General features: G+C 34.4%; 1 protein-coding gene and 1 long non-coding RNA gene across 7 annotated transcripts in view; one reads left to right on the top strand and one right to left on the bottom strand.

The window, feature by feature from the left end:
• Nucleotides 1-23,952, top strand: part of LOC138133701 (probable protein phosphatase 2C T23F11.1) — a 38,390-nt gene that overhangs the window by 3,674 nt on the left and 10,764 nt on the right. For 2 of the 4 annotated variants that reach the window (XM_069051646.1, XM_069051644.1), the window contains exons 2-3: nt 7,171-7,299; nt 10,105-10,730. In XM_069051646.1, the coding sequence (XP_068907747.1) occupies nt 7,223-7,299; nt 10,105-10,730 (703 nt within the window). In that variant the 5' untranslated portion in view covers nt 7,171-7,222. Of the gene's footprint in view, nt 1-6,607; nt 6,760-7,170; nt 7,300-10,104; nt 10,731-23,952 lie in introns of all 4 variants that reach the window. The other 2 variants (XM_069051645.1, XM_069051647.1) reach the window with 2 other exon arrangements.
• LOC138133704 (uncharacterized) lies at nt 13,939-15,261 on the bottom strand. Of its 3 annotated transcripts, none has more exons than XR_011160490.1 (3): nt 14,521-15,261; nt 14,328-14,477; nt 13,939-14,074 (listed from the first exon to the last, which is right to left on the bottom strand). It is a non-coding gene; the product is annotated as an uncharacterized lncRNA (long non-coding RNA). The 3 variants fall into 3 exon arrangements; XR_011160491.1 differs by having other exon boundaries at nt 13,939-14,006; XR_011160489.1 differs by lacking the exon at nt 13,939-14,074 and having other exon boundaries at nt 14,246-14,477.

The raw sequence follows: 23,952 nt of genomic DNA, 5'->3' as shown, positions 1-23,952 counted from the left end.
AAATTGAGTTTTGGTACGAAATTTCAGGATTCAAAAAGAAAATGCCACGTTGCCTTCTCAAAGTTAAGGCCAAATGGTTAATATTGACTTATTTCGAGACATTTATTGAAGCCAACGGAAAACAACTCATCACAAAGATGAACATCGCCAATAAAGTTAACTCTATTTGTGCTGTTTTGTTGTATGTACATTTTGGCTAGTGTTGTAGTTTGATGCCGTCTGCCTTTTCATCCCCTGTAAAACATTTTTCTAAACTTCATGTTTCTTGGTGTCTAATTAGTTTTTATAAAATATTTGTATTAATCAATGTAATTAATTGGTATTTTTCACGTTTCTCTTACTGCCAAATGACTCATTACCTTCATTCTTCATTTATCATTAGGTGATTTTGAGGTTTTGACATTGAATGATTTGTACCTGGACATAACCCCACTTTTCAACAGACGTGATCACAGAATCAAACAGACGTTTTTAGTTTCTCCTATTTCCCAATTAAAAAAAAATGGATGTAGTCCATGCTTTATTGTCATTATGATTGACTTTTGGAATTGACATCCAAAAATTTGTCAGTGTCATACTTCATTCAAATAGTTGTGAACGTGCTACCAATACCCTATTTCAATAAAGTACAGATAATAGGTAATTAGTGCGATTCTGTTTCAAAATTTAGCAATATTGTTATTGAACAACATTGATTTTGCATAGATACAACCAATCAACATCTTCATATCATAGCAACTACAACTTTGTTATATAGCCATATTGGTAAATTTTAAAACAGAATCGCACCAATTATCCCTGATCCAAGATAGCACGAAATGAGGAAGCGCGTTTTCTTGTAAGTCAGTCAGCATCAAAATGACAAGTCTTGTGATCGCAGAAAGTGAGGTTACGAATACATTAGGGCCGCTTTACATCTCAACTCACTGGAATGTCAAGTAACGGCCAAAATTCCGCGGCCGTAATTGTACAAATATTAATTTCCGTTATTAATATTGATAGTTACCTTGAGATCTTGCTTTACCACCATAGTTATGTTTTGACAATTTTGACATTTTCACATCACATTCCAGTGGCGGCTCCTCCGAGGAGGCAACGAAGACAGTGCCTCCCCAAATAAAATTAAATAAAAAGAAAATAAAAAATATAATACTTAATTAAATGTTATATTAAATCATATTATTTATGAAGATATTTGCTTAGAAATGATAATTATTCTCGTAAAAATGTGTTACAAGAAGATTTTAGCGGTTAGCATTTGTTGCTTTTGTCGGCCGGAGGCAGAGTTTAATTTAGCGCAGCATTGTTCGCCGCTAAGCGGACGAAAATGCATGGAAACGCGTCTAACTAGCATCGACTCGCTCGAAATAAATCGTGTTCTGCCCGAGAAATAACCTCGGCCGGCGGCATGCCGCGTTTTCAGACGTCACGATTCGTATATTTATTATATGACCATCGCGGGAACGAACGCTGTCGGGTCTCTCGAACTGTAGCCGAGTTCAAACGAGTCTTGACTCTTGACCACGCGCCGGTCGTCGTTTACAAGTGTATATTGTAGGTGCTCGTTTGTTTTTGTTTTGGATTTGGAGTGGTGTTATTGGTCCCTGGTCAAAAGTCCGTGTTTTATTTATTTTTATATTGTTTAATAAAATGAAGAAAGATATGGAAATTAAAGAAATTGCGAAGATATTATTGATTAATTGTTAAATCATCCATTTAATTCATTGTCATACGACAAATTGTAAAAAGTCAAGAACAGCTACAACCAAATTTAACCGGCCTTATATGCGTAAGTGGAAAGCAGAAACGGTAATTTAACACTACGTGGTTACGTGGTGTCAGAAATGGAAATGACTCGTCGGAAGTGTGAACAAAAATTTGTTGTTTTGTTGGCCTTGCATGCTATTTGCTGCTGAAACAGAAAACAGGGTTTAGTCGCGTTTAAGATTTAATGATCTTAAAAAATATTGCCTTTTGTATCGAACGACACCAAAAATCAAAAGAGCACATCAAGTCAGCCGTAAAATTTCATTACATACTGGGAAAACAGAACAATAATAAGTTGTTTGTCAAAAAGCAATGTTAACTGTAATAAAATTTATAACATAAAATTTATTCCAAATTTTAACAGAAAATGTTAATCTAAGAATACAGTATATCAATACTGAGATTTTAATAATACAAATGGGGGTTTTAAATGAAGCAAAAAAATGTCATTCTTCTGAAGTTTTTGCGTAAAATCAAAAATACGTTGTGGATAAAATGTTGTACTGCGTTTGTTGATTACCAGCAAATAAAACTCTTGAAAACTTAAACACTCGGCCGTGCAGCCTCGTATCTAAACTTTTTCGCGAGTTTTATTTTTTCCTCTTTTAAACCCAATTCGGGGACAAACTGTATATACCGGTGCCCCAAAATTCGTGGAACAATTCAGTTGAGCAATATCAACTCATGTTAAGAAATTATTGGAAAAGTAATTAAAAAATTCTATATCTTTTAGATTTGAAGATATGGGGGCTCAAAAGGTGCAGCTTTGATCTCGTTTATTTTAAATATTAAAAAAGATTTTTGACTACTTGTTTTTGACTAGCCAATGTTAAAATAATTCTGAATGATTGTGATCAGGTTTGCTTTACTTTATTATTTCCAGCATTTCCAAGAAGTGATTTTATGTCGGTTTTACCTCAAATAACTTATGACAACGTGGCTTTGATTTTTCTTTCTTATTTCCATGGATACAACAAAATTATAGTGTAACAAATATAGTCTATTTTTTAATCAAAGAACCACGACCTGTTGATTTAGGTTTGTAAATATAAAATTTTTCTAAATTTAGGGAATTTAATGATATCTGTTGGTTATACCAGCCAACGTCTGTCATTTTTAATGTCCTTGAAAGTACGCAAACTCCCAGCTAAAATTTGAACGTGTTATTAAGATGCCTCGCAAAGTAAGACATTTATTAAACTCTCAAATTAGTTGTTATTAGTTGTTATTAACTTTATTAACATGCTGCGCTACTAATATCTCTACAAACCTCAATTTTTATATGATGAGATTTTTCACCCTATGTCAAAAGCGTACAATGTTGTCACCTCTATTTTGGGTGTAAATTGCGGTGTTGTGGTTCTTTGATTAAAAAATAAACTATATGTATTATGTAGGTTCATATCTTCTACAAAAAAGAAGATTGAACATTTGTACCTGATATTTTTACTTAACAACGTACTGGTAAGCTGTTCCGCGAATTTTGGGGCACCCGGTATAGAATATTTAAAAAAATTATTATTATGGTATATTTATTAGGTATTACTATGTTTGTAGTCGAGTCAATGAAGGTTTTTACTTCTTAATCCTCAGAAACAGCTCCGATTTTGATGATTTTTTTTTAAATGTGTGTATTTATATATTATTTGAAATCAGAAACATGTTGTTTGGGGCACGTAAATATTTATATTGTTTAAACAATAATTTGCTATTTATGGAAAAAAATCCGTTTTCCACGATATTTATTTCAAAGATTTTTTTTATATGGAAACTGAAGTATAAAGAGTAGTTGTTAAGTTAAAATTTCGAGTAAAAAAAAAAATGTTAACAAAAACATAATAAAAATGCAACATAAAACCAAATGCAGAGAACATTTTTTACCCATTCGTGTGTTTCTGAACAGCTTAAACAATGACATTGTTGAATCAAACAGTGTAGTTGTTTAAATTACAAAAATATCCTCTGGAAATTCATAGCCAGAATTACAATTAAATAGTGCTTATAGGCGGCCCGGCCGCGACTCGAACGGAGCAAACAGTGAAATACATCTGTTGGAAATCCTACACTAAAGCTTGCTAAGTTAATTTCTGGGAATAAAACAGGCTAATGCCTCTATTCCTCCAATTAATAATAATAATTAAAAAAAATTCAATTAATAATATGTAATTTCAGCAACAGGAATAGTACCGCAATTTCTTTTTAAAAATTAAAAAATTTTGGACTTAGAGAACACATTGGTGGTTGAAATTCAAAAAGGTATATATACTCATGTCATATCGTGAGGAAATTCCTTAACATTGACACAAAACATAAAACACAAAAAAGTCAAAATGTGGAAGCGAGACGCCGGTATTTATGTTAATAAGCACTGCACTATTACTTGATAGTATTATCCTAATAGTGTGTACCCGGCAAAATTGCCGTGCCGCCGGGTGGTGGAGGGTTAAGATGTAATAATAATAATGTTGAAAATGTTGTTACACAGTCTAGGACTGGTTTACAAATCTATGAGGAGCGTGATGACCAACTCAATAGACCGGGACCAATGGCTTAACGTGACTTCCGAATCACGAGATAGAATATAGCCTTTTTTTTTTAATAATAATAATAATTATTATTATTAATTGGAGGAATAGAGGCATTAGCCTGTTTTATTCCCAGAAATTAACTTAGCAAGCTTTAGTGTAGGATTTCCAACAGATGTATTTCACTGTTTGCTCCGTTCGAATCGCGGCCGGGCCGCCTATAAGCACTACTTAATTGTAATTATGGCTATGAATTTCCAGAAGATATTTTTCTAATTTAAACAACTACACTGTTTGATTCAACAGTGTCATTGTTTAAGCTGTTCAGAAAGACATGAATGGGTAAAAAATGTTCTCTGCATTTGGTTTTATGTTGCATTTTTATTATATTTTTTGTTGGAAGAATTGTTTTTTTTACTAGAAATTTTAACTTAACAACTACTCTTTATACTTCAGTTTCCATATAAAAAAAATCTTTGAAATAAATATCGTGGAAAACGGATTTTTTTCGATAAATAGCAAATTATTGTTTAAACAATATAAATATTTACGTGCCCCAACCAAAATGTTTCTGATTTCAAATAATATATAAATACACACATTTAAAAAAAAAAATCATCAAAATCGGAGCTGTTTCTGAGGATTAAGAAGTTTCGGCGATTTTTCGGCTTTATTGACTCGACTATTGTTCAAGTTTGCCTCCTCAACAATAAAACCCACGAGCCGCCACTGTCACATTCACACTACAGAAAAATTTAGTGTAAAGCGTACATATGCAGCACACAGCTAAACAGCGCCTAATATTTTTTCGTTGCGATCACAATCAGAGTGAATAGACAGGGTTATTCTAAATGATTGTAGTCGAAGTAGACCATGCCCATGTTATTACGTTTTTGCCGCTTTCATGTGAACTGTCAGTTGTGTCACTGTCATTTTTAGGTGAAAAGTGCGGTGATGAGGATTTAATTTATTTTTGTTAAATTAACGATTGAATCCAGAAATATTTAGTTGTTCTACAATCAATTTTAAAAATATTGAGTTGTTTTGCACCCAATTTAACACAACATTTTGATGATTTTTTTTATGTGGAGCGGCAACCATAAATTTTACATTCAGTTTTCACGCCTACTGCGACTACAATCATTTAGAATAACCCTAATTTAGTGTAAAACCTAAAACGTATGCAGCACACAGCTAAACAGCGCCTACAATTTTTTCGTTGCGATCACAATCAAAGTGAATAGATAATAGTTAAATTGGGATATTTTCAATGATCTCAGGAGTTCTATGGTCACCATGGCAACTGAATTGTTTTGTTTAAATAAATTATTAGAAAATTTGGGCTACTTCCATGTTGTGTTTTTGTCGGTTGATTTACGTGTTAAAAGATTTAATTTGACAATACGAGATACTAATTGAAAATGCTGTTCAAATTTTGGCAATTTTTCAAAACATAATTTTTTTTCTAAAAAATTACTTTTTTCTCCAACCGTCTTAAAAGTGGTCACTTTTAATACCGTTTTTGGTCACTAAAGTTAATGTTTTCGTAACTGTAGAAAAAAGTTGCGTGTTACTAAGGCAACACTTTTGCCTCCTAGTATTAAAAGTACTTTTTTGTTCGACACTGTCAGAATTTGAGAATTTTCTCCTGTGTGAACGGATTTTGATGAATTTGACAACTTGTCAAAATGAAACGTCAAGCTAATTTTAAAGATTTTCAGCCATTTGGAGCCTTTGGGGGGGCTCGTCGACCAAAAAAACGTTTCACTCGAGTTTTAAACTGGCCCACTCATGCCAAAAAAAGCCCAAATTACACACGAACTCGTTAAATAAATAACTATTAATACTAGGAGGCAAAAGTACCAATACTAGACTATAAAATGAACTAACTAAAATTACTAGTTTTTAATATTAATACAGCAACAGCAGGAAGATTTTCACTGGTATTGTTAATATTGGTATAGGTCATCGTGGTACTTGGCTCTTGGAGCAATCGGTTCTTTTGTACTGTTACTGGTACTAGGTTCAAGCTGACTTAACATCTTCAATGTCATCAATTTTCAAATAAACCAATTCGTCGCAACGACAGGCACCGGCAACTCCTAACATTAAAACAAGCTATAATTATCATTTCTTTAATTTAGAGACATACATACCTTCATCATTAAGTATTTATTGTCCGGAGCAAAATTCAAGAATCGGTCAACCTGTTCTTTTGTTAGAACCCTTGATTTCTTCGGTGTATAACCATCATTCTGCCTTTTTAAAGATGCACGTAATTTTGACATTTTTTCTATATTTATTCCATTTTTTAGATTGAGTGTCGTCTTGACCATTGAATATTGAGATAAAGAAAATATGCTAATAAAACACTTTCCGAATAGGATTACACTTGTTTTTCATTGCACCATGTCAAAAAAGGTTGTAAGCGCACTCGTAAATTTCCCGTGACTGATCCTGATAATAGGTCTGAAACAACTTCTTCGTCAGTTTGGGATATTGAATTGTAATCTATCCGATAGTTTGAAAAATCTTCCGACTTTGTTCCAAAAATGGTTTGAATATTTTCATCAGAACAAAAGTTAACAGGGGGTTGAAAAATTAGCATGTAAAACCCTATGGCCAGTCTTAAAAAAAACTCACTGTATAGCCTTATTCACATGCTTTGTCACGAAGGCAATTCACATACAGTGAGTTTTTTTTTAAGACTGGCCATAGGGTTTTACATGCTAATTTTTCAACCCCCTGTTAACTTTTGTTCTGATGAAAATATTCAAACCATTTTTGGAACAAAGTTGGAAGATTTTTCAAACTATCGGATAGATTACAATTCAACATCCCAAACTGTCGAAAAAGTTGTGAAAAAAATCTTTTTTAGCTCGCCGAAAGCGTCCAAAAGTGGAGATCGTCAGGTGCTGGTTGAGCCGACAATGGCGCTACTCTGGCGGCCGCTCGACGTACTATTATTTCGGCGCCCTAAAAATATTTTTTTTCCACTCTCTGCATGGTAAGTACGTTGTTATGACATTGATTTGGTGGATGTAGGTACAACTTTTTTGACCTACCGTTGGTTACTATTAACGACGGGATGTAAGTAACCACTTACATCCCTCGGGGAAATAAGTGACAAAAATTAAACCAAACAAAACACTAATATGCCTTATGGTAGCGTTTATTCGATTTCTGTGGCAGGGGGAAGGAACATGAAGCGTTTGCAGCCTCAGCAACTTCCATTTCTCTTTTAATTTTGTTCAAATTCATTTTACAAACTTTTGACACGACGCTTTTAATATTGACGTTTTGTGTGATGCAAGTCGTAGCAACCGGCAACAGACATACTAATATTAATGTTTAAATAACTATTTCACAACTTTTTCGACAGTTTGGGATATTGAATTGTAATCTATCCGATAGTTTAAAAAATCTTACAACTTTATTCCAAAAATGGTTTGAATATTTTCATTGTAACAAAAGTTAACAGGGGGTTGAAAAATTAGCATGTAAAACCCTATGGCCAGTCTTAAAAAAAACTCACTGTATATCAAATTAAAGATATTTTTTCTCTCTACACGATGGAATACGGTTGCTTATGGAAAAGTGGCCGCAAATATGGGTAACTGTTAAAGATAGATAAGAGTGAAAGAGAGTTAGCGCACCACACCGTGCATTTTTTTTATGTTGTATCTTTAATTTTATAGTAGTTTCACTCGCGTTTTAAAATGGCCCACGCGTGCCAAAAAAGGCCTAATTTACACACGAACGAGTTGAATACAACGTTTTTTTGTTCGACGAGCCCCTTAAAGGCTCCAATCGCTTAAAACCTAAATTCATGTGTATAATTTTTGCGAATATATCATGACGTTTTTTATATTCGCTTTGAGCCAAAACGGTGCAGGAAGAAATTATGTGTTCTTTATACTTAATATACTATTAACACGTGTACTACGTATTGGGGGCATGGAATTTCGGGCAGCAATTTATGTCATTTAAAAAAACCCAATGTAGTCTAAGCGTTATTGTCATAAATGTAATAATAATTAATTTTGACTGAACTTCAAAATAAACTGTCACAATTGTGCACAATTATTTTTCATTTTAGTTATTGATTTCCAAAGTTTAATAAAAGACTGTTCAGTTTTCAGAAAATCACATTTAAGGACTTGCAATTTTTCAGAATGATATGTGACAATAGTAAGTAGATATCTAGCACCTAAAGCCTATTTCACATCTTATATCAGTCAAATTTCAAGACTGCCCGAAATTCCGTGCTGCCAATAGTACTGTGCTGTCCAAGGTCATTGCTGTGCCTTTAAAAATTGCATGTTACCAACTTCATAATACTACAGCCAACTCTAATTCCGAATTTATTTGAAGGCACTGTAGTATACCTAAAGTTGAATTTTTTTAATAAACAATTGGCAAAACGTTGTCTTGTTGGTATGAGCCAAACTGTGATTTTCATGATAATACGATTGGTCACATTGAATGTCAACATTTTTTTATGTAACTGAGCCTGCGCCCTAACGAGCGAGAGTTTATTTCAAATTCGAAAAGGTTTCTCCTGATTTCTCATTAAATTTATTTTGAAAATGAATTCACGGAAGAAAGGTACGGGAAGTGAAGTGAACATAACCTTAACCATGATTTGGTGTCAAATTGTTATACAGCTGGTCTATATGTCCAAATTTTATGGTGGTACAGTATGGTTTTTTACTTCATTTTGACACTGACAATTGTTTATTAAAAAAAATTCACTATACGTGCGATTAGATTTCTTTATTAAATTCAATGTTGATGGAAGTTTTTCACAATGTTTTTTTACGTACCGTCAAGTTATTTCACATTTAGAAAAATGGGTCGTATAAAGTAGAACAACGTTCAGTGTGCTAACGGTCCCGCGTAATAGTATTTTACAGTAGAAGTCCGTTAGGATAGCCTTTACTGCCGAGCCAGAGATTTTGTGAGACGAGCTCGCAGAGCGAGTCGAATAATACTGGCGAGGCTGTAAAGGCGCTAACGGACGTGTATTGTACAATAGTTTTTGTAATATCTCTACGATTCGTTCAAAATTATCTTTTTGAAATACTTTTTTTTCAACGCCATCGAAAAAACCGAATGATTAATAAGTGTGCGAAGGACGTCGTCATGTGAACCGTTGTTTGTGAAAAAAAATTGTTTCAATGTTGTTTGTCAGATTTGTTCAACGCTTAACTTTCCGTTGAAAATAAGTGAATGAAATCAATGAAATATCGCAATCAAGATATTCCCGATGTCCGGTACTGAGGTCATCGTTATTGCCTGCAACATCGCGCTTGTGTTAGTGAAGCATCATCTTCGATCTTGTCTCCATTTGCTGCTGTTTGTCAGATTTGTTCAACACTTAACTTTCCGTTGAAAATAAACGACTGAAATGAATAAAAAATCGCGATCAAGATATTCCCGATGTCCGGATGGCCGGAGAGCAAGTGAGGTCATCGTTATTCCCTGCAAAATCGCGCTTGTGTTGGTGTTAAAATTCTGAAGCATCATCTTCGATCTCATCTACATCTGCTAGTGCCATACAGATTTCGATTAATTCAAGGTGTGTCCCATAACATTAAACATTAATTATTGTACCAATTGTAAAAAAATTGAAAAATAAAGTTTAGATCTACGTTGCTATAGTTATTTAGTCATTCATAACGGCCGCTCCCGCTCATAACGGACACCTATAACGGACTCCGGCCGTTATGAGGTTGTTTACATGGTGACAAACAGTCCGGAAAGCCACCTATAACCACTAGATATTACAAAAATTTATTTTCCGTTCTAGGATTATTATGGGTAATCATTTGTCAGAACCAGAAACCACCAAAAACACAGCACGCTGCCAAAACGCCAACTACCAGGTGGGTTCCAGTTCAATGCAGGGATGGCGCAGCAGCATGGAGGACGCCCACACGCACATTTTATCGTTGCCCGATGATCCTGACGCCGCGTTTTTCGCGGTGTACGACGGCCACTGCGGCTCCAAAACATCCGAGTACGCCAGCAAACACCTCCACAATTTGATCCCCAACAGAGAAGAATACAAAAATGGAGACATGGGAAAAGGCATTAAACAGGCGTTCCTCGAAATCGACAGAGTCATGTTGGAAGATGAATCCCTAAAAAACGACAAATCAGGCTCTACAGCTGTGGCAATAATAATAAAAAATGGTCTTTTGTATTGTGCGAATGTAGGTGATTCGAGAGCTGTTGCCAGTATTGGGGGCCGCGCGGAGCCCCTATCCAACGACCACAAACCTAACAAGGAGGAGGAGATGGATCGAATAGTGGCCGGCGGCGGATGGGTCGATATCGACACAGTCAACGGCAACCTGGCGATGTCTCGAGCTCTGGGCGACTTTATCTTCAAAAGGAACCAAGGCCAACCCCAACAAGAACAAATTGTTACAGGTAGGTGGTTCTTGCCATTAGCTGGCAATAAAGTCTCTTATCTGCCTACTCTGTTTATTGAAAGACTGTCAATATTTCTGTTTCTTTTTATGGACAGTATATTTAGAACAAGTAAGTGTTGCGTGAGCAATGGAGCTGGTATCTCAAGGTAAATGATTACATTAATACAATAACTTGCCAGTTTCCACTACTTTGTCCTCTGCATGTTTATTTTTAAAAAGTATAAAAATCTGGACAACATATTGAGATACCCGCTTTTGAATTCAAACCAACCGCCGACAAAAAGAAAGCAATGTTGGTACCGTCAGCGACCGCTAGGGGCGGGGTGAAAGTGGACGGGATGAACGGCCATGGTTTTTTTTTTGGAGACACTTTGGTCTTGCCTGCAGAGTAGTGCAGAAGTACGATGTATTTTTCTGTGTTCAAATTGTGCGATTTTAGTTGTTTTTTTTTTTTTTTTATTGAACTGTGCTAGATGTGGCTGTCCAGCTTCTGTTTTTGAACTAGGTATGTGTTTGGGGTACTAAAATTATTTCTGTTTTGCGCGAAATGTAGTTCAACAAAAATAAGACACAAATGGGTCGCACGTGGGTTTGAGATGTTTCCGCCATGTTTTACAAAAACCCACATTTATCTCGACAATACCCACGCATTTCGCTTTAAACATTTATAAGCTTGCGAAGGAGCGTAAGGCAGCTTGGTCCTAGCTTTGTAAATTTTATAAAATCGTACGGACCATGTTTTTTTGTTGTTGTCAAATCAGCTTTTACAATTCACTAACTTTCCTAGAAGAGCAGAATATCAAGTTTTAGAGTGGGTCTTATAAGCGCACTCCTTCATTTTCGATCCCCTTTTAATTAAGCCCCCATATTATTCAGGGCGCCCCCCTTGTCGATGAACCGGCTCTAATATGCTAGGGTCGACTGGCCTATGTTTTTTTTAAATTTTTATGTATGTGTTAATGGTTGTTACCACTTTTCCATCCCAGATTGAAAGTGTTCTTAGATAGCTCTGTCAACAAATATTTGTCGCGTTTCTTTTTTGTTTGCTTTTTCCAGTTTGCTGTAGCTGTAAATTCTAGACCTTACCGCGAGGGTCTCTCTCTGTTTGAGGGGTTTTGTTTTTCCTCTAACCTCCCAACGTTGAACACGACCTCGCGGCCCTCATAAAATTTTCACCCCAAGGGAGACCCAAAAACCTAACGCTTGGCAGGACTTGTTGAATGCTGGGTACGATCACGCGCTCTTGGCCATTTTTGAATTTCGCGGGTTTTATTTTCATTGTGTATGTTGGTAGAAAAAAAAAATGAGATGGCCGCTTGGTGGGATTTTTGAATTACCCACTTGGTTCATCACAATATGTTATGAATTGAAAGTTATTGGCACGGGTTGTGACCTATTTAGGTCAGGTCATCTTGCCATTCATTTTCCTAATGTCACCGTATTTGCAAGTACGTCACCGTGCTCCAGTGGTGCATGAGCGTAAAGAGCGTGACGACTCCACGAAGGAGTCACTCCTCCACAAGTCTTGGGACTCCCATCCAAAATAATCTCACACGTTTTTTTTTTTTATTGAATTACTAGCTGACCCGGCAGACGTCTTGTCCAAATTTCAATACCTAAATTAGTTTGTGATCGTTTTGTGAAATTGTGAAAAGCTATTGGAAATGTGTAAACAAAGTAAAAATGAGGAATTTTACATGGGAGATGAATTCTATTTGCAGTATTCTACACTGCTGAAATGCTGGAAATGTGTGATGTGCCTGGAATGTGATCAAGTTGGAACCATGCGGTTTTGTTCCAGAATTTAAGTCACAATTTAATTAAGTCAGAATTTCGTGTCCAAACAAATTATTTATTTTCTTCCATTAAATTTGAAATCACAATGAATCTCAAGCAGTTTTATTGGGTGATTCAAAATGATTGTGAATAAGTATTGGAACTATGTACGAAAATGTATGTGACAACTGTGTGAATGGGATAGAGTTATACGGGGTGATCAAATAGGACTGTTTAATTTGGTTACACTGAATTGTATTTTAAATCGTATAACAGGAGTAATTTTCGGCTGTTGATGGCTTGTCGTTGTTAATGCTATACCTACATCAGATATTTGTCAAATAAACCAACAAAACATATTCGGTTGCAGTGTTATAAATAACCGAATTAAAAAATTTTCTTAATTGTACTGCCAACTTAAACAGTCCTTCTTGATCACCCAGTAGTATTGCCGTTATAACTTTTTATCTGCTCCGCCCACTAAAATTGACCAATCAGAATCATAGCCAGATTCAATCTGTACAACTTTTCATCACATTTGCCACGTAAAAAAGTTAAGGTTAGAATTTTGTCAAGTCCACAATTATTGTTTTAGGTTCTAAAAAATAAAATGTCATTAAGACAATTCGAATGAAATTTTTACTGTGTAAATCAGATCGTCTTAACAACCTATTTGATTGGTAACTAAGAAAATGAAATGGGCGGGGCAGATAAAATGTTACGTTGTCCTTAGTATAAGAGTTGACATTTCATAAGCGTGCATTTGATTTTATTAATTCCATTAAACATTGATTTGACAACTTTCAAAATTGCGCGACTATGAACTGTCAAAGAAATGTCAACTCTATCCTACCCACACAGTTGCCACATAAATTTTCGTAAATAGTTGCCAGATTTATCCACAATTATTTTGAATCACTCAATATTTACATTTCGATTTCGATTGCAAGATCGATGTTCAAGTCCGATTGGTTTGATTCCCAATTTCACAATCAGCTGTCAAATGACATTTGTGCATGTAGGCAAATAAATTGGAATAGAAATAAAACAACTATGTACTATTGCGGGCAAAAAAAGTGGGACATCAACGTCATTGTCTTGACTTTAAATGTGAAATAACCCTTACCTGATTTTAACCCTACTTTGAATTGACTGACGTTGTCATTAAGTATTGTAGGTTGTAGGGAATGATTGTAAGTAAGCACGCAATGAATATTTATTTAATGCAAAGTTCCAATCAAAATCTACCTTTATCAAAAGAAGAGGGCATTTGGAAAAGGAAAATAGTAGTATAAAATAAATTTTTAAACTGTCAGCTGGAATAGTGTCAAAAAAATGACAATAAAGCTTGAACTACATCGAATTTTTCAAAACTGACAGAAATTTGATGTCCCACTTTTTTTGCCCGCAATAGTACTACATTTGTTGGACCATGACCAACTTCATTCATATTCGCTTCGCTTCTATATGGCCGTCTCAATTTAGCAAAAATTTGTTCCTGCAAAGTAGTCCATGAAACGTGCATCATGTGTCGCCATCTTCCGTCAAGTTGACAACTTATTCATTCTAAAGTTTAAATAAATTCGGGACTGTTAAGTTGTTTTTTTAACAAAATGGGCAGAAAGTGTTTTATTTGTGGAAATTTGAAACCTTTTTTCCGATTTCCAAGCGATCCCGATCAGAGAAACAAATTGTTAGTCTCTTAAAAGATTTTGTAGTATTTTTTGAATAATAAAATTTCTTATAGAAGGTAATTTATTAAATGGTATTATAAATCTCAACAAAATTACAGATCATCTTCAAAAAAAGTGACACTCACTAAAGATGCTGTCCCATTCGTATTTGTAGGAATTCAGATCTCAAATGTACAACATGCAAAATGTTTTCTTTAGTTATTTTAGAACCCTGTTGTTGTTTGTACGAATTCATATCCTGACCGTCCCTAGATGAAAATGAACCTGCTTCTTCCCTGCAAAACAATACATATTTGTCAAAGTGATCTTTTATGTCACTTTTATCCACCACCATATTAGGATCTTTGTTAAGATTAATAGCCCTTCAAAATCGGAGTCAATTGCTGTATCCCAGTGATTCATTTGTAGGCATTATTGAGAATTGCGAATATAGTACAAAAACTGTTAGGTACCATTTCTACAATATGAGAAACCATGTATTCATTTGCATGACTTGCTGTATGATCACCTCCTTCAAAATTCAGAGTTTTCCTGTGCAGACCATAAAGCTGCAGTATGCAATGTTATTATTAAAATGGCTGCGAAAGCAGTCCTTAGTAATATTTGTGTAGAATAAATGGATTCTTTGAAGACTAAGCTTGAACTATTAAACAAATTCTTCATTGTGGAATTGTAAAAGCATCTTCATCAGCAAATACTGCTCAAAACATTAATTTCATTAGTCAAGCAAAGATTCCTTCTAAAACTTACGGAGAATGTGTGACTACAAATATTGAAGAACTAATATTGCTTATTGATGTTAGAACCAGCATACACAGTCTCAGCCAAAATATTACACCTGCAAGTAATATTTTTTCTGCATCAGTAGCATTTCTCTCAGGATACATAAGAAGTTAGAAGATCAATTTCACTGTGATGAATGTCTTGTTCCACTCTTATCTACCACCATACCAGGACCATTATTAAGATTAATAGCCCTTCAAGATCGGGGTCGATTGATATATCCCAATAATGCATTTGTGGGCATTATTCAAAGAATTGCAAATATAGTACAAAAACTGTTACCATTTTTACAGTATGAGAAACCATGTCTTCAGTTGCATGACTTGCTATATGATCACCTCTTTCAAAATTCTGTGTTTTCCTGTTCACAACACAAAGCTGCAGTCTGCAAGATTATTATTAAAACGGCTGTGAAACCAGTCCTCAATAATATTTGTGTAGAAAAAACGGATTCTTTGAAGACTCTGAGCTTAAACAGTAAACCACTGAGCCGAAAAGTGTTGAAGTTATAAATGGTTATAAATTTTGCTCTTACCTTTAAAAATGTGTTTTGTTAGTGTTGTCATCTAGGTAGTTAAATTAAACCAAACATTTTCGTCTTCGTGTTTTCGTTAAATGGGCTAATAACAGTAATAACATAAAAATGAGGTCATTGACCTTGATGTTAATGTCAAATTCATAATTTGTAGTTTGGTTGTTTGTTGAGTGGAGGTCGCTAGTAGATGTCCATCAAACGGGAACATTTGATTGCATGTAAAATTCAAAATTGAGACGGCCATATAGAAGCGAAGCGAATATGAATGAAGTTGGTCATGGTTGGACAGATCGCGAAACAACACAAAAGTAAAAGCAAATGTAATTTTATTTTAATTTACTGGATTGGGTTTTCCAGATTTTTCTTCATATCTTCCAGATTTTTTTCAATTGAAAACAAAAAAAAAAGCATCAAGCAAATATGTAGCTCTTATTGTCAGTTATGATCGAGAGTGCATACAAAAATTATAATTTTTGAAATTTTTCCGAATAATCCGACTTTCCTTTGTAATTGTCCCGAATTTTTTTTTCCGAAAACTTATCCAAAACCAAAAAAGAATTACGCATAGCCATCGTTGGAATCCTGAGTTAGGGTCTTGAGTTCATACAAAAAAGCACTTTCAGTTTTCCCCGAATTATTTTAATTTAGATTTTCCAGATTTTTTTTTCTATTGAAAACATTCAATTGAGTTATTTCCATCCCGGGGCATATCGAACAAGAAAAAAAAAGTATTAATCAAATATGTCGTTCCTATCATCAGTTATGATCGAGAATGCATACAAAAATTATAATTTTTGCAGTTTGCCCGAATTTTTCGACTTTCCTTTGTAATTGTCCCGATTTTTTTTCCTGAAAACTTTTTCACGACTATAACGAACAAAACAAAGAAAATTATTATGCATATCTATCACAAAAAAGCACTTTCAGTTTTTCCCGAATTTTCCAATTTTCCGAGCAATTTTTGCAATTTTAAGTATAATAATAATATGTACCTATTCTATAAAAAATATATCCAATATATCATTATGGAATTATGGATACTTGGAGGAATAAGGCATAAATAATGAATATTAATTAAATCCAATGCTGTTTTTAAATAAACATCAAAAATCTGTATATTTCAATAGAAACTGCAAATACGTCCGCTTTTAGAGGTATAATTGTCCGTTTCCTCTAAGGTTATATTGGGGCCGTAGAATTATCCCCATTGTGTAAAAGTCGATTTGTCTACAATAGAAAACATTTTGTGGTTGTAAACAAGCAGGTAAACCCGGCTGGCTGTTTCGTTCAGAGTGGGACTGGGGCAAATTTGTCGAAATATGAATTCCAATTTATAAATTTTAGTTTGTAGAGATTATGTTGAAAAATAAGCTTGTTTTCTTGTTGTAGTGGTAATGTTTATGATTATCAGCTTTCTCTACTTGTGAGAGATGGCATTTTGTGATTACCTGTGGAGATAATTTCTGTTAATAGGTCACCTCCCTTAGCCCCTTCTGTTTTTTTTCCAAGAAAACTTTCTCGAAATAATATTTAAATCCCAATATTTGCTTCAACCCTCTCATTTTGACTAAAAATTCTCTAGTGGTTGTTTGTGAGTGAATATATAAATATTTGTGATGGAAGCAATATTTCGTCCTTGGGAGTGTGAAGCTAGTACCAGTGTTCCACCACAAGCTGCTGCCAATGTGGATCATGTTGAAGAAAATGATGGAAGAAAACGGGTTCATCTTCTTCCCGAATCTAAACAAATTGTTTACAACGTGTATGAAGGTCTAGTCGCAAGGGGGTGCTCTAATCCTATTAAGGAGACCAGCGAATTAACCAGGGTACCATATACTTCGGTTCAGAAGATAGTAACAAATCCAAACTTTGAAAAAAAGGAGAGAAAGATCAAGAAGTTTCGGCGGATTAGCGAAAATCTAGGAGTGGAAATTAAAAATATTATTTATGAATCCTACAAGAATAATGTGGTTCCAACAACTAAAAATCTAATGGGAAAGCTTGAAGAGAAAGGATTTGAAATTCGTTACTGTGAAGACACATTTAGATTATATTTAAGAAGTATAGGATTTTTTTATCGGATGTTGGATCGACGTCTAGCAATTATGGAGACACCCCGCCTTAAAAAACTCAGATTTGAGTATATTCATCAAATTCGAAAATTTAGAGCAGAAGGCCGTTCCATAATTGTCCTGGATGAAACATGGTACGATTCCCACGACGTACTGAAAAAAGGCATTACCGATGGCTCCAGCAAGTACGTCTTGAATACTCCTCCATCTCGTGGAAAACGAATTATAATTCTTGCTGCCGGAAGTGAAAATGGTTGGGTAGAAGGCTCGTTATTGTTATCTGCCAAAAATATCAAGGACTGCTCGGCCGACTATCACCAGGACATGGATGGGGCTCTTTTTGAAAGTTGGTTTCAAAACCAGTTGTTGCCAAACATACCGCAAAACTCAGTAATAGTAATGGACAATGCGAAGTACCACTCAAGGCATCTTATTAAAAAACCGTCGCAGGCAATGCGAAAAGATGAGATTTTAAATTTTATGGCAAGTCACAACATCGCAGTTCCACAGAAAAATACTAAAAAAGACTTACTGGAGATATTAAAAAACCATGACATTCCGCAACAGTACGTTGTCGATGAAACTGCAAAAGAGAGAGGACACACTGTTTTGAGACTACGGCCATACTATTGCGTGCTGAATCCAATAGAAAAAGAGGCATTCGGCAAAGTAACGTAGCCCCAAATTTAAGTGCAGCTGTTGTGGAGTTGATAAGACAGGAGGTGAAAAAGATTGACTCAAACCTCTGGAGAAATTGTTTTCGCCACGTAATCAACGTGGAAAATTCTTATTTGTCCCCCACAATGCCCGAATTAATCATAAATTTAGCTGAAGATAGTGACGACGACGAAACTTTATATTTTGAAAATAGTGATAGCGACGAAGATTGTTAATTTTAATTAGATGTGCACGTTATTTTACGTATATGTAAATGTTATTTTATATATGTATAGGTATATGTATATAGACAATAGGTGTAAATATTTCTTTTTATAAAACTTTTTTTTTCCAAGCGTTTTCTTTAATTCTCCCTTAAACCGGACCTTGTACATCCACCCCAACCGCTTTTAAAATTTGATTTATTGCAGCGGCGCGTGGCTTCTGAAACCCACACAAAAGGGCAGCTTATTAGGAGGTAACTACTTTTACGGCCCCAATATAACCTTAGAGGAAACGGACAATATAAGTAGGTACACTCTGACAAAATTTGTGAGGTTAGGTTTGGATGTTTAAGTTTTATTTTCTTGACGATCATATTGAACACAACACAACCCTGTATTATGATAATTTGTCCATTTTCCTCTTCACATAAATAGATGAATTGTTGAACCCATATAACTGAGAATTGCGTATTAAATCCTACATTCATCTGTAAACTTACAACATTTGTCGTGTCTTTATCGTTTATATTTACAGCATGAGTCAGCTAAAACAGGTCAGTCGTATAAAACAGAAACTAAAGAATAATTTGAAATTTTTTTGTGGTAGATTTAATGTGTGGTACACTCTCATTGTATGCACATTTTTTTAGGATTCTATGATAACCGTGTTAGGAGATATTAATTAAAACAAGACAAGAAATTTTTTTTTTTAAATATGTATGGAAATACCTCACCATTGCCAAACTTTTTGACATATACAGCTGCCAACCCAATAGGTTGCATTTTTCCTGTTACGATTATGATTATTTATTGGTCGATATAAATTAAACAAACACATTTATCATTTATCGAAAAAATTATACAGGAAATGTGTTTTTTACACTAAATTAAAGTAACGTATGGACACTTTAATTTTTAAGTAACTGTGAAAAGAATAAATTAACGGTGTCCGCACATTTTTTTCGTACTCCACCAGATTTTTCCCACACTCCACTAGAAATTTTTGACATTGTTCGGGAAATCGCAGCTCCCTTGACCTAAAGCGTCGTTTTCATGGTGGCTTTACAAGCGTGGCTCGCTCGGCTTGGAAGCCACTCGACCAATGGGAGCACAGCTTTTAAAAAACGCCGCGGCGTGGCTCGGACTTTGCTAGAATAGGAAATATTTCTATTTTTCAAAGCCACGCTCAGGCTTGGAAGCTTGCGCATGCGCTTGAACTCGCAACTACATAATCAAATCAGCTGATGGGACAGTTCAACGCTAGCTCGCTCAATAGCGCATGCGCGTTGGCGTGGCTGTCTATGGGTAGCAAGCCACCATGAAAATGAAAACGACTCTTCCAAAGCCAACCTAGCCGAGCGAGCCACGCTTTTAAAGCCACCATGAAAACGACGCTTAAAGTGTAAGGTAACGCTATACAGAGTGATTCATCTTTTACCGCCGGTGGCAAAATTGACCTTAAAAATTATGATTTCACTTTCATATTTTGCAGACCTAATTTATTATCCATAGGGCACATAATATCAAAAATTGAAATTTATAAGTTAATTAGGTCAAATTTTGCCATTTTCTCAATTATTAATTGTTTAATTTATTCAACCTTGTAGCATATGCACACTCAGGTATTTTCACACAATTTTACCATGTTAAATTAATTTTAGCGTATGATATTATTGAAATAAACGCATTTTGATATTCAAATTTGTATTTGCTTCATGATTTACGACATAATGTCCAAATATCTTAACAATAAGATTTATTAGAGGAATTTTATTGCCACAGCAGGGAGTCCTTTGTAAAATCGAAGAAATTCGCCTAAGTAGGTCAGTTTTACAAGGTAGTCATTGTTAGTGAAAATTTACAACACTAAAAGCCCACAACCATCAATAAAAGCAACTTTTCCATTAAAATCGATTTAATTCAAAAACTATCAAACATTTTTCGAAACGAATTGTAGATATTGATTTTATACGCTATTACCCACATTCTGATGCAAAAATTTGAACATAATTTTTTTTTGAAAAACAGTTTTTTTTATAAATATCTGCTCAATAATTTTTTTATTATACCTGAATCATAATCCCTGTTTTTGACACTAAAGCTTTAAGGGTTGCTTAGGTAACAACAAATTCACCTACATTTTCAACAATGATAAACAGATATTTATACACAATTTATGATTAATGCCACAGATTACTTCGGAAAAGGTATTTCAATTTACTTTTTTTGTTATAATTTTCAGATTTTAGTGCAGGTATAATAAAAAATAGCGTATGATACACGTTTATAAGGGCCTTAAAAGCACTCCGCTACGCGTCGTGCTCTTAAACTCGTCGCGCGTGCTTTAAAGGCTTCCTTATAAACTTGTATCATAATATACTATTTTTTTTATTGGTAAGATATTTTGCTCATTTAAAACACGCCTGAGCGTGTATAAATCGAATTTTGAAAAACGCGCGTTTTTTAAAGTTTCCATGTAGTGGAGTAACGTTAGGTTTTTATTCCGGAACCGGTAGCAAGAGCTCGGATTTGAACGAAATTTTTTTAATGTGTTAGAAATAAAACATATTAAAACCTTTATAGGTTAAAAATTGCCGCTCATTGTTTGTTTCATTAATTTATTGTTTATTTATAAGAACAGAAATTTTCCAGTTAGAAATCGTTATTTTCGCAAGAAAAATACTAGAGAACAATATAGAATGACTTTGGGAAGAGTATATTATTATATTGAAACTTGTTTGGAATTAATTGTACAGTCGATGGACAAATAAAACTGGGACAAAAATGACAATCACATAAGTCAAAATTTTCAAATTTGCATCGTTTAATTACGGCTTTATCATAAATAGGTTAACTTTGGTATGACATATTATATAGATACTGACAGATATATTGACAATTCAATGGTCTGATTTACATAGATTAAATTTTAAGTGTCCCAGTTTTATTTGTCCACCGACCGTACGTGGAAAAAGAAGAACAATAGGCAGATGTTCGGTAGCCCGGTGTTGACCGGCTCAGATAGAAACACGTTCAGTTTGTCTTCTAGAGTCGCATAGTTAGCATTTTTTAAAGAAAATATATAATTATTTTTAATGGTTTTTGACAAAAAAGTGTTTAGTAATACCATGCGATCGAAAATAAAAAAAATCCAGAGGTCCGTGAGTAATACGCTTCAGTTGGAAACACGTAAAAATGTACATAATTCAAATGTCATCAGATGTCATTACAATGGAGAACTGTCATTATTAATTATTGACTATTAAAATTGCTATTGCAATATGTTCACTTCAGAGCAAAAAATTTTAATTGTGCAGTGTTACTTCAGAAACGGCGAATCGTCCTATTCAACACCTCTAGTTTTCGACGAATTTCAACAAAAGTTTCCGGACTTTCAAGGCACTTACAGTGGAGAATAAAAAAAACCAGACATAATTTTTGACATAACAGTCATAAGTGTGACAGTTTAGCTAATAACTGTGCTAGAATCGTGTCAAAAATAAATTACTCTCTAGGATTTAGGGATATTCGATTCTAGGTTGCCATAAATTTGGTTAGGTTGGGGGCTATGTGGTTTCTGGTGGCAGACAAAAGATATCTCAAAAATGTAAGGCTGTGGCTAATTCCTTGTCACAGTTGCAAATTAATGACTAATGCCTCGCTAAGTGATAGATGATTTTTCGTTTCACAATCAATTTTGGTTTCTGTCGGCATATTTAATTGAACTTAATCCCTCAATTCATAGGCATTCAAAATTACTTCTGAAAAATCTAGTTACACAACATGAAAAACGTTATTTCTCTAAAAGTTCGAAATATAGGGAGTAATTTATTTTTGACAAGGTACAATGGCCGGCAAAAAAATTAGCCATCACTTTTGTGTCACGTCAAAATCCAAATGTGTAATTAATGCTTTTTTGACACTGACATTTAAATGATGGCTAACTTTTTTTGCCGGCCATTGTAGTAGGTACGTCTGATCAATTCTTCAAATGTTCCAAAAATAGGCCATTGTAATTGCCCACCATCAACAATTTGAGATGAAAATGACATAGAAGAGGATGAAACCGGGGAAAATATTTAATTTTTATAATTCACTCTTAATAAATTTTTACTTTCAGCATCTCTTGTATATTTTTTACCAATACCCGTCACAATGATCGTTTGAACAGTTCTACTCACTTTGAATTTTAAGTAATTCATTGTCTTAGAATTTTTTTTTGGTATCATGTTGTATTGGTAGGTGCTGTTTAAGTTATTCTTTGCCAAAGAATATCCGACAAGCAAAACATTAAACACAGGAAATAAAATTTTAATGAAAAATGATAAAAGCTATTTTTTTGAAAAAAAATTTATGTTATAAAAAATTGTCAAAATTTGAACAGTACTTTGAATTAGTATCTCGTATTGTCAAATTAAAAATTTTAACAAGTAAAACAACCGACAAAAATAACATGGAAGTAGCGCAAACTTTTCAATAACTTATTTTAAACAAAGCAATTCGGTTGCCATGGTGACCATAGCACTCCCGATCTTTGAAAATATCCCAATTTAACTATGTATTATAAAAAAAAATAAGCACAAATATAATTTCAAGATTATTTATTAAAGAAATCATAATGACTCGCTTTTTGTGCCGGTGAGTGTATTTCCCACCATGAGCGTCAATTTTTAACCTATAAAGGTTTTAGTATTTTGTTAGAAAGAGCTTATATTAATAACATAATTACATAAACATTTTTGTTTTATAATACAAAAATTTCCGATAATATTGCGGAATCTGGAAAAGTGCCCCGAATGCTTGCAGCGTTTCCACGTTGAATGGCAAGGGAAATCCTCTCGAAAAGGAATTTCTTTGATTTTGAATCGCCTGATTCCGCGATAAGTCGGTTTCCGATGACATTAATGAAATCGATGGCTTCTTTGCACCAAGGGCCTAAGGTTTCAAATGCTAAACCTTTAAACACGTAGTTTGACGAAATGATTGAACTATATTTGCTATGTTTGCGTTTACAAGCCATTTCAGCGGCAAAACCTGAGACTTCAGATGATTTCAATACGTAACTGTCTGCAAGTGTATCTACAACAGTAACGTCCCAAACCAAAGGTTGACCTTTAATCCACGGTACTAAAGTCATCCCATCTGGGCGTTTTCCGTCATCCCGAGACAGTCCGTTTGGTTCTAAAGTTGAATTCACATGAATTGAAGTTAAAGACCGGTTGATAATGGAATTAATTTCAGTGTGTCTTGAAAATCTACCACTGCTTTTGAAACAACTTAGACCGTGGGTGCCAATTTCGTCAACTTTCGCATTGCATTTGCAAATATGAGGTGTACAAAGATTACAACCCCCTTAAACCAATACAAACTTGGAAGGGAGTGTTATCTAAAAGAGTACCAATATTAGGAGAAGGTATTGCATGTAACCAATATCCTGATTCTCTGCATTGCAAAGCTTTAAAACGAACCAAGCCTCTAG

The sequence above is a fragment of the Tenebrio molitor genome, chromosome 6, assembly GCF_963966145.1.
Source record: "Tenebrio molitor chromosome 6, icTenMoli1.1, whole genome shotgun sequence".
Lineage (NCBI taxonomy): Eukaryota > Metazoa > Arthropoda > Insecta > Coleoptera > Tenebrionidae > Tenebrio > Tenebrio molitor.
Note: the sequence above shows the minus strand (reverse complement) of the source record. Positions and strands in the feature narration are given on the sequence as shown.